Below are 15,394 nucleotides of genomic sequence, written 5' to 3'. Positions count from 1 at the left end.
GCTACAGGGTTCATACAAGTCTTGATGACATTCTCGTGCATTTTTGCCACGGGCCACCTGGATTTTGATCCACAGTCACTGATCTACTTTTGTATACATGTTTTATGGCAGTATACAAAATTATGTTCATTTCTACCTCGTACATACACAACAGCACTCGCTGCACCGACCACTTTTGGTACCCCACAAATTGACAATGCTCAATGCCTGATAGCACATGCACGTTGTTATCACCTGTTCCGGACAGTGTTGCCGCTTTGAAATTTACAGCCCACGTGTGTGTATGTATATATATCCCGAAAATTCCCTATTTTTACACAAAGAGGAACATTTTCAAACTCGCAGCCTCGCGAACGAGAACTTATCTCCCAGCATTCCCTGCGGGGCGATAGCAATATCATCATGAAGCTTCCGTAGAGTCATTTGAAGTGCATAGTAAAATTTCTTCTCCCCCCACATTCGGCATTAAGTACAAGCAAGGAAGGGCGCAGAATTGCTCAATATTCTGTTACGGTCCTCGTTACGGATCTCAATTCGCCTATCATACGGTTTCCATGACGTTTAGCAGGATATGCGTGGATGCGAAATGAATATGCCCTTCGGGGGAAACACCCCTCCTTCCCCCAACCCGTCTTCCCTAAAGGACCCATTCCCATCTGAATGTAATCGACCTCAGATGATGATATTAAGATATGACGCGGGGCATTGCCATGGGACACTTTGAAGAGCTTCTCAATGAAATCTTCTGCTTCAAGTGAAAAACCTTGCCAGCAAAAAAATATTTTTTGAGTTCTATTGCGATTTGTCTAAAGCTTTTATTTAATATCGTCAGATTAATATCGTTTATTTTTTCACTTCTTTGAATGATTTTATTTACATGTATTATACTAAATTTGCCTGCCCAGAATAGAACAACTCTGACCTTATTACATGAGTTTGTAAATAATATAATACAAATAATAAATATAAAGAATGTACAATCAGAGGCCTCCTTGGCAGAGGTCCCAGGTTCGAGGCCTGGTCAAGAAATAGATGTGTAACTGTGTTTGTCTCAGCATCCAGTTCATCAAAATCTTCATCGTCACGATTAACACAAGAGATACAAGAGCGACATAAAAAAGCTGAAATAGCAATAAAGGAGATACAAACAAAACACATTAAGAATGTGTATTTAACAATGTCGAGAGTAATCTTATATAACAGATTACAATTGACTCTACTATTTAATTATTATTATTATGAATCGCTGTAGTTAGATTTGTAGGGCGTCCATTTCGTTCCTAGCATAAGACAGGAGCGGAGTGGTTAGCACAACGGACTAAGATTCCAAGGGTCCCGGTTCGAATCCCAGCCGAGCATGGACGTTATTTATGAGTTTCCATTCATTAATTTCTTGGGTGTAAGTGGTGACCCTGGTCGAAAATACCAAATTGTCACCCTCACTTTCATGCAGTACGCTCTGAAAAGCATTTTGCAGACTAACAAGGCTCTGGCGGCTGGACGCATGACCAGAATGATCCTCTGTGGGACTATCTTATGTGTTGTCCGTACATGTTTTGTGATTGCTCCTTCATTTCTTTCATCATATCACCATTTATCCACATCTTCGCGATTAGCCAAAATTTGCAGAAAAGCGAAGTAAAATAAACTAAATCAATCAAATCTTAATCAATTCATTGATATCACAGTTAATGGCAGGAGAAGCGACGTAAAATAACGTAATTCAATCATAGTACAGGCTCGCTCAGGCAGAAATTTTCAGTCAAGCTATTCTGGGGTCTACCCAGCCTCTCATTGATGGCAGTCAGAGATAGGGAAACCGTGGAGGCCGTGCGGTGTGAGCTCCTCACTTGCAAACTGCACCTCAAGGTCAACGAGCGGCTTGCTATTAGATGTAAAAATACTGGAGAGAAGTCACCCTCTTTTAACGGAACAGCCTGATCCTTCTCTCACGATTGCAATGTCATACTGCACTCTTACTTACGAATCAGATGACAAGAGATTTCCCACTGCACGAATGCGACTGACGAAGCCTAATTTCCTCACACCTTACAGCGCTACAGTACCGCTGCTCGTTCTGCAGTCCACGCGTGCATACGAGAGCGTTCTTCCACAAATACGGCGAGTTACCTGGCCTATTTTAGTAGTTTATTAGTGTCATGCATCGGAAAAACCATTCCCAAGCGACAGTAAAAAACCCAACTGTCTATGTACTTCACAGACTTATTAATACAAAATCAACAACAAAGGAGCAGTGTACGAAAACGCAAGCTGTCAATGTTAGTAGATATATTATAGATATACATAATGTTAGGTATTCTATATTGATATCTTCTTCTACCAGTTAGGCAATACTTATAAATTTTTGCTATCACAGAGCAAATTCCTTTCTTCAGAGGAAACTTACAACATAATTCCTGTTCGTCCAAAAATTACCGGAAGTTGTGATTAATCCGTTTCACGCTTCACTCAAGTAACCACATTATGTTTGTTAATGTATGAGCGCCCTCTTGCGTCGTGCTCTATTTCTCTTACGTACAAGGAAAGCTACTTCTCCTTACTAAGGCCACGTCATGTGCTTGGAGTGCCCTCTCGCTACGTGACTGGAATAATGTCATTCCAGAACTTCGCAAACTCCAGAAATGTTCGTGAAAAGGTTGTGATTTGAGTTTCAAATTGGGAAATCGATTAGCTTTTCATTTTTGACTTTCTTCCTGTTATTAAGTTTCAATGACGCAACGAAGTGTACTGTGTGGGGGGGGGGGACATTGCGCATTAAAGGGGATCGCTAGTTGTATTCTTGAAGTGAGCAACGAGACGTTGCATTTGAGACGTTACCTATTCAACAGCGACATTTCATAACAAATTATGCAGTGCAGAGGAACATCTCTCGTTATCCGATGTCCCTTACATTGAAAGAGGAACCTAAATTAAGAGTTTTTGAAAATATAATCCTTAGAGAAATTTTTAGACCTAAAACGCATGAGGAGACAGGTGAGTGGAGAAGGTGACATAATTTACAACTACATAATTTGTATTTATGTCCAGATATAATAGAATGGTTGAATCAAGAAGACTCACGTGGGCAGGCTATGCGGCACGATTTGGAAAGGAAAGAAAAGTTTACAGTATTCTTGTTGGGAAACCTGATGGTAAGAGATCTGTAGGAAGGCCAAGACGAAGATGGTGGGATAACGCTGAGATGGACATAACGGAAATCGATAAAAATGGAAAAGATTGGATTGATGTTGCCCAGGAGAGGGACAGATAGAAGGCTTGTTTTGCTGCAGCTATAAGCCGTCGAGTTTAAGATAGCTAGAGAGTTAGCTTATTCAACAGGAATCTGTATCTAATTGTCTAGTGTTTCTTGCTTCTATCTGTAAGAATATCTTACAGTCAGAATGTGTCCTCCTTTCCTTTGGTGATACAGAGATTAGAAGCAACATTTTTACAAGCTTAAAGAAATAAATTGCCAGGCTAGACACATTGTAACCAATTGATTCTTATTGACGCACAATGGGCCAGAATTCTTAAAATGGGGACAAAAATCGAAATCCCTACTTTAAAGCAGAGCCTTTAAACCATTAGTTTCCTGTAGAGCAATGATGGGGCTGCTTCAAAACGAGAAAAGTTCGATCCACGTGTTAACATAAATGGGGATTTAAGGTGAGCAAACCCCATACATTTTTTAAATGACATATCACAGCTGTCTCTCACACAGTTTCACCTATTGAGACTGGTGATGAATTATCAGAACGTAATATGTGTGGGCTTCTGTGGCACATATTCTACATATCGCCAAAGTATGTACTTTTTGTGGGTGGAGTATGAATTCATTTAGTGAATTGTGGACATTGTTATACAAGCATGTTCATACACTGCCGTTTCCAGCTGAGTTACAATGACGTATGTTTCTTCGCTGCGACTTTTAAAATTTGTGTGATGAGGTGGGATGAAGATGTTTACATAAACGAAAACAAATTTGACAATATCACTCAACGAAACAGCAAATGCTCAGTACTGACTGTCAATCCTAAGTGCATGGATTTGAGTCTTGACTTTTTCCTTGACATGTCGTATCGAATCGAATTTAAGAGGGGGCAGGCTCGTGGAGAAGACAGAGCAAAAACGAAAGCCCGAAAACCGAACGCTTCATGGGTATTTTCGTTGACAAGCCTAAACAAGATGGTAGTGGCACCTCTAATGATGGCAAGACATAACAGAAATTCTTTCAGGATCATAAAAGAAGTCGGTGGAAATCTCAGGTATCAACGAGGTGTTAATCAAACGATGCAACTATTTTGTAAACACAATCGTCAAGTCACCGTACGAACGTTCACAGTTTTCGTGAATATGCGTTGTAAAGTGTGAAACTTCTTGTAACAGAATGTTTCTGGTATTATATGCCGGATGGCGTACACAAGATCCTAGTGCACGGTCCAGATGTCATTTGAACAGCTGTTCTTCCGGCCGGCAGTTCTCTGAGGAGGTTCAAGTAGCAAGAATTAAGAACATCAGAGAACGACTTTCCCGCGAGAGATCCCAAATTTCAACCAACAAAGATCTTATGGAGCATCTGCTTATCTCGTCTGATCCACTAACATCAATACTTCGGCCTTTGCCTGCTAAGAAATCACGCACACTATAAGAAGACGTCACTCGCTTGCTCGACATCACAAGGTTGAGGTTTATCTCAGTCAGTATATAAACACAGTGTACGTTAGGTGGAAATCATTGTTCTCACTGCACTGTGCCATGAAGGAATATGCGGGAATGTGGAGGCTCAACATATTCACGATCTCGGTCATTTGTGGAGGTATGCGATCAGCACCACGCTGACCCTCTCCCTCCCCGGTTGCCTCTAGGTACACATTTATTATATGGTGTATCAACCCGAGCTGCGTTTATGCAGGAGCAGGCAGGAAAAAATCCGATCGTAGATTTTTGTCCCCATTTTCAGAATTCTAGCCCACTGTGTGACGTGGAGAAATATGTTCGTATGACGTCATATCTGTAGACAAAACTTTAAATTACCTTGTGAGTATACAATTTTTGGTTAAAATATCTCATTATAGCAGTTGTAGAAAGAATTTGGCTTTTAGAACAGGAAGATAAGAATTACTCGAGTATAATCCCTTGGAAATTTATAAAATACATTTGTCTACTTATTATTTCGATCCATCTGTCCGCCAGTCTTGCTAATGGGTAAGAAATGGCATCAACATCAAATATAGCAACCTCCTATGTATCAAATAAAAGTATACCTGTATTTTGTGGGTAAAATATTGATAATATAATTTTAACAATATAGTGTTCTCAAATTGTCTATTAAGGTAACCATAAATGCTACAAAGATAAAATTATGTCTAAAAAATCATGTCTAACGAAATTATATACAAATCTTTAAGAATTATCACATAAATCATTCTCATTGGTAGTTGGATTAAAACCTATACCAAACAAACCCTGAAATATGTCCACAGGTCCTATGCGAATGCATAGTAAATGCATCTTCAACCTTGATATCTAAATGATCAATGGCGACGATTAGGGGTGGTGCCCCTGCATTATGGCCTCTTAATTCTAGACTTGTCTACCAAGAGAAAGAAACTGTCATTGCTCGCTAGTACTATTAGCACCCCATCGACGCTACTGTAAATAATACATTCCATAACATATTCATATCATGGTGTGACTCAATATCTTCAGTAATGTGCCATATCATAATTCTAATTAATGATAATCACGTCTACAAAGTGTACTGTGCGTGGGAGAGATTACTTAATCAACACTTATTGCATTCAAAAGGACGCAACGAAGTGTACTGTCACAGATAAAGATATATAACCAGATCTTCATCTAAGCCAGGAAAACCGGTGCATTCATCTCCTGCTGAGAATCCCCACTCACAAGAAGTTTTGTAATAATCCGCTAAGAGGCGCTGAGAGGCACTACTCGCAATCTTGCTTCCACTTCTTCTACAAAGCAGCATAAGAGATGGAACTTCTAAATTTCAACAGCTGTCAAGCTTAACTTTACCTGAACCATTGCCCTGAAGCGATGGATTCCGAGAAAACTTTCCACCTGCGAAGCCTCAGTTCTGCCTCAGTGCATCGGCATTGAAAACTGACCTCGAAGGTGTGACTTTTACTAGCGGTTAGGAAACAATAGAATGATGTTCATTCATGTAAAGAATAGTTTCTGGAAAATACCTATTATACTCATTCCTAACAGATAAGAGGTTACTGAAGAAACAACGTTATAAGAACGAGTACTTTTTCAAGGAACACTCAAGCAATTCACCACAGATATTCTGTGCGTAGCAACGAGATAAATCGTTTATATGTGATTTTATTTATCTTGCGTTTCTTTTGCATTTCTACATAAATACCACCTCAATAGATATAAAAGACGTTACTGAGTGAATTCAATAATCGCAGCAATATCTCTGGAAGGCAGTCTTACGCCCTTTTCGTGAAACTGCATGGCGACGAACTACTTGGTTAGAGTAGTAGGGTTTCAGGGATCGAATTGCAATATTGACATTTTTCCTGATCAACGTTACATACAGGGGCTATCCAATGGAAGGAGGTGTGTTCGCACAGACATCATAGTTTTAGAACGACAACTTCAGGTTCCAGGGCGCTGAAATTATTGGTTTAATGCAGAAAACTGGAAGCCGACAATAAGAAGTCGACTCTGCAGTAATCTCTAAGGCAGTTTTTATTCCTTAAATACAAAAACAATCACTTTGGGGGTGGGGGGAGTTGTGTGTAGAATTCAAGTCTTAATAGTGTTAGGATTTTCAAAAATATTTCCCGTACCGGAAATGTCCATTTCTAGTCTGGAAATGAGAATTTTTAACGTCCCGTGCTGATTAAAAACATAATTGTAGGCTTCAAAAAGATTTATATGCTCTAAGGGCCTGTCTTGTGTAGACACCGATACTTTCAATTAGATATGCTTAAATATGGCGACGGGTAGTAAACGGGTGTCATTAGCGAATGATACTGTATTACTTCTTAGGTGCTCATCCAATGGACCTGGAAAACACTACTTTGTCAGGACACCTCTTCTTCTCCCCGTCATTAAGTACTTTTATGTGGAACAATATATCTGGCACACAGGATAGAGGTAGAGAAAAAAGACAGGTATGTGCTTAAATTGAGCACCTACGTTAACATTTAGACCGAACCGGAAGTTGCTATGTTAACGTTCTACAATCGATTGTGTCATTCGATTTGCTTTTGTTTACTCCTGGATAGCCTCCACATAACCATTATCATCGTATAAACATACATAGGCGTAACTTAGCGGGGACAAAGGGGGCACTTCCCCCCCTAATTTTCAGGTTTATTAGAATGTACAAGTTATTGGAACTTCTATTAACCTTCTGAGACCTGAAGAGGAAAGTATTAAAGAGTAATTCTTGTGATCTCGCACATAGAACAGTTAATTAACAAATTATCCTGAACGATTTTTTTCTGGAATCGAAGACTTTTCGATACTGCTCCCCCCCCCAAAGTTAGGCACCCCCAAAGTTAGGCTCCCTACGTTAAGCCCAAAATTAAATTCTACCCTCCCCAAAGTTAAGCTACAAATTCGATTCTACACCCACAAACGTTAAGCCCCAAGTTCCATTCTGCACCCCCCCTCCAAAGTTAGATCCCAAGTTACGCCCATGTAACTTATAATATCTGCACTCTTAAGGAATTTCGGTAAGGGGAGGGGGACGAGGTTCCCTGTCTCTCCCCACGACAGAGCTTATGATTGAATCCTTAAAAATTTGCAACCCCTCTAGCAATTTTTCATCAATTCCGTACCATCCCCTTTTTTGAAAAACATCAAACCATTTCTCACTTTCAACAATAGAAGATTCAACATCAGCCAATCGCACGCAAGGCTAATCAGTTTGTTGAGGGATAATGCAATTTTTCCGCCAAATATTTGACTGAACCAGCCAATCGTTCTACAGTAAATCGAATTTGCCGAAAGCAGGCATTTTTTTTATTACTGATTGTTTTCTCAGCAGCTGAACGAACACACGGATGAAAGAAAATATGTCAGCAGAAAACCCCGCATCGGCAGAGAATGAGTTCGTAAAAGGAACAAAAAAAATATGCGCTCAATAAATGCATTGTGAGTACACGTCTTTCATTCTTCCAACAAGTAATGAGAGAAGTTTAAAGACTAGTTGGAGCTGCGTCTGTGACTACATGTACCAAGTTAATATCTATTCAAATCGTACTCAATGCCTACAATCAAACAGAGATTAAGAGGTTACCAGTTTTGAATACTGATTATTTGGAAATTTATTTAGACGGGGTTTAAATGAAAACTTCTACATTCAATATACGAAATATTCCGCTTGTTTTTAGGCTGTCTGTGAAAGTTCAATTGTTGGTACACTTTCCGATACTTGTAACAGGAAGGGATATAACGAGTATCAATCTAGGAAGAGGCGAGAGAGAGAGAGAGAGAGGGGGGGGAAAGGGTCTCCTCGATGGCGTAGTGGTAACGTCCTTGCTTTTAATCAAGGTGTTCCGACTTCGATGCCTGATGGAGGCACATAGTGTTCGTGGTCCTACTTTAAACCGTAGATCTAATCCCGATTAACCTACATGTGCATAAAGTGGACTTCAAATCTCATTCTCAAGGAGAGAGGAGAGCAGGCGAAAAGGAAGAAATGATGGTAAGAAAAGAAGGAAACAAATATAGACTAAAAGAAAATGTCGTACGCATGTAAGGTATGTTATATATGCAGGGTGATTAAGTGAAAATAAGAAATAGGAAATGCGCCGCCTCACATCAGTGTGGATGTCCGCAACCATCTGGATGCAACATTTCCTGTTCTCTGGATTGGATGGGAAGGTTCTAGTCCCTGGCCTGCGAGGTCACCCAACCTGAATCTACTTCATTTCTCGTCTGGGGATATCTCAAATCATTTGTTTATGATTTTAAAGGATATTTTTTTAAAAGTTGCGGCAGAATCTTCTTCACTGCTGTCATGCTTGCATTCGTCGCCATTTTGAACAACTGTAGTGAGGTACAAAATTGTACGTTGTTAACACTTGTTTGATTGTCAAAGCTATAAAACTATAGTTTCCACACGCCAAGCATGTAATGTATACGAGTAAGTCAGTGTCAATAAATGTCGCTACCATTTGCACGTCAATACATGTCACTGATTTGTGTCGAGGCTATACCTCGTTACGGTGACTTCTCTGATCCTAAGTTCCCTATTTTAAATTGTTTAGTGGTGGATTACCTATTTCATGTTTCAATTTTGCACGTTTTAATTGAATCACTCTGTATATCAAGATATAAATATTCGTATTATCTCCTTACTTTTATCTTTTGCTATCCTCTTCAATTCCCAGTTCTTTCTTTCTTATCTTTCTCTCTCTCTCTCTCCCTCTTACACACACACACACACAAACACAAGACATTCTCACTTCCTCTTAATCTTGGAAGATAGTGTTAAGGTTGCCTTGAAGAAAACTGGTGTCGATTTTGTAATGAACCTCCATAGGGTAAGAACAGAAGGAAGGACTATGTTCTTTCGGAAAACAACTTCCAGGTTGAGAAATTTAACACATGGACATTTCAGATAAGACAGACATAAAATGTCATGCACTATTACTCTGACCTAGTACTTCGTAATAAACCACTTTTGATTAGCGTCTTGTTCACTCCACAATGTCTCGTGCTTAATTCCCATCATGTGACAGCCCTGTACAAAAGTCAACCAATTGGCTAAAGCGCTTTCAAAGAAGAAAGCGTGAGTTTCCGATAACGAGATCAAGAAGAAGGCAATTAAAGGCAGGGGAATCCATGTCACCAAGAGCAGAGTTTAAAAAGTTCCTTAAACTTCTTCGTTCACGGAGGCAGAATGGCCACTTGAGGAAGCCTAAGGCTCTCCGCATTTGCATTCATTTCAAATAAATCTCTCGTCCAACTTCCACGCTGCTGGTTTCTTGTCTGGCGGACACTTTTCCCTTAATTTAAAGGGAGGCCTCCTCCATAAAATGTGGGTTAAATTTCCTAACGGTCTGGATGTATGCTTGAGGAACCACTCTTGTGAAAGGAAACGTAATCAGCGGAGTCTTGAAAGGAACACGATAAGGAAGTATTAAAAAGGAACTTTTCTGAAGTGAAATGAGCTAGGGTTGGTTGGGAGGGAAAGGATTGATGGCTGGTTAACGTCATTAAGTCATGACTTTAAGGATGAGTGCTTACGGGAATGAGTACAAGAGGAATGCGTTTCAAGGGCATTCGCCACTTAATTAGGGATCTGTTTGCTCTCATTAAAGTATCTGGGCAACTTGTTCTCAAACCAGAACACAAGACGGGAGTTGAACTAAGGAAAACGTTTAGAAGAGCGAATGCTTCTAGGAAACATATATGTCAATGCTAGTCAGGAAAGTTTGAGCGAAGATCTCTCTAACAGACCGGATCTGGCTTTCATTTAGAGAATGGACCCTAACGTGAAACCAAAACCACATCGCCAACAAAAAAAGTTTAAAGATACAGACCCTACGGACAATTACGATCATAGGACCTGAATTCATATTCTACGTATTCAATTCGAACTCGCATTACTGTATTGTATCATCACTTATCCTCATCGCCGCAATTATTCAAAAGTAACAGAAATTTGATTTGCTTTACACTCGATTTTCATACACTTTTTACTAATCGCGACGATGAAGATGAGTGATGACAATACAATTGATGACAATATCGAGACTTCAATATGGCACTGAAACAAATACGTATCATATAGAGTTAGAAAATTGTAAGTACGTTTCATAGAATTTTAGTGTACTATACAATTAAATAGAGATTCAAACTGCAGTTATGACAAGAAATATGCTATTCAGGTAGGAAAGTTCCTTTAACGACATGAGCGAAATGGAAAGAAAAGTAACCTACTAGTATATTCATTCACACATTAAGATGATAATACAGCACATGTATTGAAATAATTTGAACCTGTAATACTTACAACCGTGGAACCAATGGTTTTTCAATTTAAAAACAAATCCACTTGCTTGAAAATCAATAAAAAAGACACACCAAACAATATTAAAACAAAACACGAACGTGAAATCAGTCAACAGGTGTTCAACAACAACAAACGTAAAAAGGTAATCATTGCTTAGATAAGCATAACATATAAACATTGGTTACCCTTTTGTACAGTCGAATAGAAGATCGAATTTTACATTCAAATGCAAATGAGTTGATCGTACATCATGCATAATTAAATTTCTCCATGCGTAACAATGTAATTACAGCAGAAAGCAACCGACAATGTAAAGAAATTTAAAAGTGTATGTGATATATATATATATATATATATATATATATACACACACACACACGAGCGCGTGTGTGTGCATGTTTGTTTACACCCTACACCCCCCCCCCCCCAACACACACACAATGCAATTAAATCATTCTAACTATGGTCAATCCAATGTTCAAACGACCCAATATTCAAATCTCGTAACATCCGCAACAAAGTGGAAATTGATTGATTGATTTAGTTTATTTTACTTCGCGTTTTGTGCCTCTTGGCTAATTTGCGAAGATGGGGATGAGTGATGAAATGACGAAATTGATGAATGGACATTCACAAACAACCAAGCCCGACCGGGATTCGAACCCGGGACCCTTGGCGTCGCAGCACGATGTGCTAACCACTCGGCCACAGGGTCGGGCAACAAAGTGGGCAACGCGGTCCCCTGTAGTATTTTTTTTTAACCTCATGCCCTGGTGCTTAGTGAGCAAGCGGGAAGCCCTCAACGCATGGAACGTTCACTGGTCTCCTCAAATGCAGGCAAGGTACTCAAGCTTGCAAATGCAAGCGAGATACCAAAGCGTGCATTAAGTAAAATTTGAAATTATTTCTTATGTCTTACAAATTATCTCAGTATGTATGCCACATATTACATCTCTGATGAAAATAGCCATTAAATTGATTCAGTGGAATAAATTGTTTTACTCTAGTATTGATACAACATTTAATTCAATTACTTTCATAAATATTCGGTAACTTTATAGTATAAGGGAAACGGATTTCTTTAAATTTAGAGGAGAAAGTACTTACGGAAATCATTTTCTGTAGCGTTGTGGAAATTCGTGAATCTAGTTTTGATCAATTATAATGCGAAAACATGTCGTTTTCTGCGAAAATATCTGTCCGACGCGCTGTTTCTGCTGCCGCCATTTGCTTTCTGCACGAAAGTACAATGTCCCGTGTGTTAAGATGACGCAACCCCATAGTCAGTGTTTCAGCCTCGCTGTGTTTTCACTAGAACATGACGTGTCGAGTATTTTTTTTTATTTTTTTATTTTTTTAACTATGCTTGCCTAACCTAACTTAACCTAGCCTAACCTTACGGAAAATACTTTTTGGGGCTAACGTGAATGGTTTTTGGGGCTAACGTCGATGGATTGTGGGGCTAACGTCAATGGTTTATGAGGCTAACGTCAATGGTTTGCGACGTATTAGCATAATTTCAAATCCGGGCACGAAAGTAGGTATTTTCCGGTGAACGAGATTGCAACACTGCATAAAACGACAAAACACTCGCACAACGCGCCCTGAACCAGTACGCTATCGCCCGCCATAATGTGTTACAGAATCGAAATAACAAGTAACAGTAAGTACTCGTAAATGTAAGAAATATACATCATCTTAGTTAGAAATGCATTATTTCACCTTAGGAAATGTTCCGCATTCCAAAATAGTACGTTAGCAATGTAAAAAATATGATTTATAGGTATTTCCCTTATACTATAATAGTATATTCAATAACATAATTTCGTTCATTTACTTCGCGACTACATCTAGAGAGCATAATGTAAAACTATATGTCACGTCTGCAGTAATTATGTTTGATATTCGTCATGTAGTGCATTTCAGACCTGACATTAAGTTATGGATACAAACTTCTAACTGACGTCTACTTTAGAGAAAAAATGCTAAATAATTCCATTTGAAGTTCGTATTAGTTCCCAATAACACAACAGAAAGTATTCACATGCAAATAGCAAACACTACACATATCTCAGCCCAAAAAAGCAACATCAACACATCACATTAAACTGCAAAGCCATGCGGTGTACCTTTGGTTTGTGTGTTACTAAAGTAGAATTTGCTTAGTGAGGAGAAATTCTGCGTCAAGCCTACAAAGTGGGTGTCTGGATCCAAATGAAACAATGACTGGTTTCTGTCGAAATTTATATCTGAAATTAAAAGAAATTAAGCCATACAGTATTATGCAGTCGTTGCTTTACATATTACATTGTTGTACGTGAAAAAAACCTGAAAAAACACCTAGAATAGGACCTATTTTACTGATAAATGAGTAACTACTGTGCACATTAAAATCTATGAAGTACAATAAGTTCATATGTTCCCACACATCATCGCCATCTTGTTTCTTTGATGAAGTTAACGTGTAGGACCGGTGTGCAGACCTACATACGTTTGCAAATAGCTACAAGAAGTGAAATTTTACATTCACAGAATTAATCAATACATGTATTGTATAACGTAATTGTATGTATGTATGTATGTATGAATGTATGTGTATGTGTGTGTGTATGTATATATATGTATATGTGTGTGTATATATATATATATATATATACACACACACACACACACACACACACACACACACACACACACACACACACACACACACACACACACACACCTACATACATATACATTGAGCGTTTAAACTGTTTTAACACAATCCAGTTTGGTACGTACACACTTACAAATTAACAGATTTTAAGGTACTGCCTCAAAGACTACAAAAACCTACGACCCAAATATTACAGGTTCTTCATAACCTGATTTGATTTCATTTGTGTCCCTCCATGAGATCACATGATGAAAAAATTTTACAATGGTACTGAACATATCAATATTATACCTTATATCTGTAAATGTCTAAATTATAATGCCGATAATTAAAATATAAAATCAATATGTTACTACATGCGAATTTTAAGATATATATAAAAAATACAGCCAACAAATAATAACTCAACATTGCATAAATGCATCGTGAAGTCCACGTAGTACTTAATTTCGTTTAATGGTTCTGGACCACTTTAGTAACGTAGAGTGCATATGCGCTATTTTTATTGACATAATTGCATGTCTTGGGGACATTTTTACACAAATATTAGTTAATGATTCTTATCACGATGATTTTCACGCTATATTTGTGAGGATAGTAGATGATAATACAGGGATATCAAATTAAATACTTTTGTTTCAAGTTCACTTTATGATCAGGTCGAGTAATCAGAACAGAACTTTCTGTTTAAGAATCATTGTGAAATGTGCGTCCACCTAGGATTGCTACCAAGGCGACATCTTTACCACCACCCCATTTTGGAAGTCCATACATATATCAAATGCACACTTTTGAACGACTTTTACTTTCGAATTGGGGAGTGTGCCCCACCATGCCCCTTTCCGGACGCTCATAACCGTCGCTTTGTAATCAAGAGACCTAGGTTCAATTTCTCAGAAGGCTATATAACGAGCAGTGCTTCAATTGAACTAAAAGACAAACTGATTAGCCTATGTGAGAACTTTTCCTATATATTTGGGATCTCGGAATGGCACAGTAGTAATCTCGTCGCCTTGTAATCAAAGGGTCTCGGGTTCGATACTCGATGGAGGTACATAGTGCATCGGATTACACTTTCAACTGTAGATCTCATCGCGATTAGCCAAGAGTCCCGTGTTGGAACGCAGAACTTGTCATGTGTGTTCTTTGTGAGTGTCCCTTCATCAAACATCGCGATTAGCCAAAAGTGGCATAAAAGCGACGATAAATAAATAAAATAAATTAAAACCCTCTCGATTAGCCTATATGTGACTTAAAGTCGACTTAAAAATACTCAACCTAAAAAAAAAATACGAGGGTTGGTAAGAAAGTAGTGGCAACACTGAAGTCACGTCAAGAATGATCAAGAGAGGGTGTTGCTGTTCCCAGTACATCTAGAGGGAAAGCATATATGTTCAATGCAGACTTTGTCGTTGGTGAAGTGCGCGGATGGCGGACGAATATCAAGCTGTGAAGCTCTAAAGCGATGCTTTCGAAGAACAGCGGCGTCCATGGATTAAGATTGAGGTAGCGCGTTGCAGGAAAGCGGCAGAATGCAGGTCTCCAAGAAGACTTTTCACTTCAAATAGCAATTTCTAATAGGCATAGGCGTCGGGAGGGGCTGTCGAACGGGTCCTTCCAGCAGCTCGGCCATGTCTGCTCTGTTACAAAAGAAAGAAAATGTAGCGATTAATATGAAACCTCTGCTACGTGACCACAAGAGTGCCACTTTCCAGCACTGGAGCGCT

At 38.9% G+C, this 15,394-nt stretch overlaps 1 protein-coding gene across 2 annotated transcripts in view; it reads right to left on the bottom strand.

The window, feature by feature from the left end:
• LOC145995662 (neurotrimin-like) overlaps positions 1 to 15,394 on the bottom strand; it is a 526,024-nt gene that overhangs the window by 191,404 nt on the left and 319,226 nt on the right. The window contains exon 3 of one of the 2 annotated variants that reach the window (XM_083132015.1): positions 13,138 to 13,257. The exons of the other annotated variant lie outside the window; for it this stretch is intronic. Coding sequence (XP_082988141.1) covers positions 13,138 to 13,257 — 120 coding nt within the window. The remainder of the gene's footprint in view (positions 1 to 13,137; positions 13,258 to 15,394) is intronic. 2 annotated transcript variants of the gene reach the window in all.

This window comes from Lepisma saccharinum, chromosome 1, assembly GCF_977018435.1.
Source record: "Lepisma saccharinum chromosome 1, izLepSacc3.1, whole genome shotgun sequence".
Lineage (NCBI taxonomy): Eukaryota > Metazoa > Arthropoda > Insecta > Zygentoma > Lepismatidae > Lepisma > Lepisma saccharinum.
The sequence above is the reverse complement of the archived record's forward strand: the minus strand, read 5'-3'. Positions and strand labels throughout refer to the sequence as shown.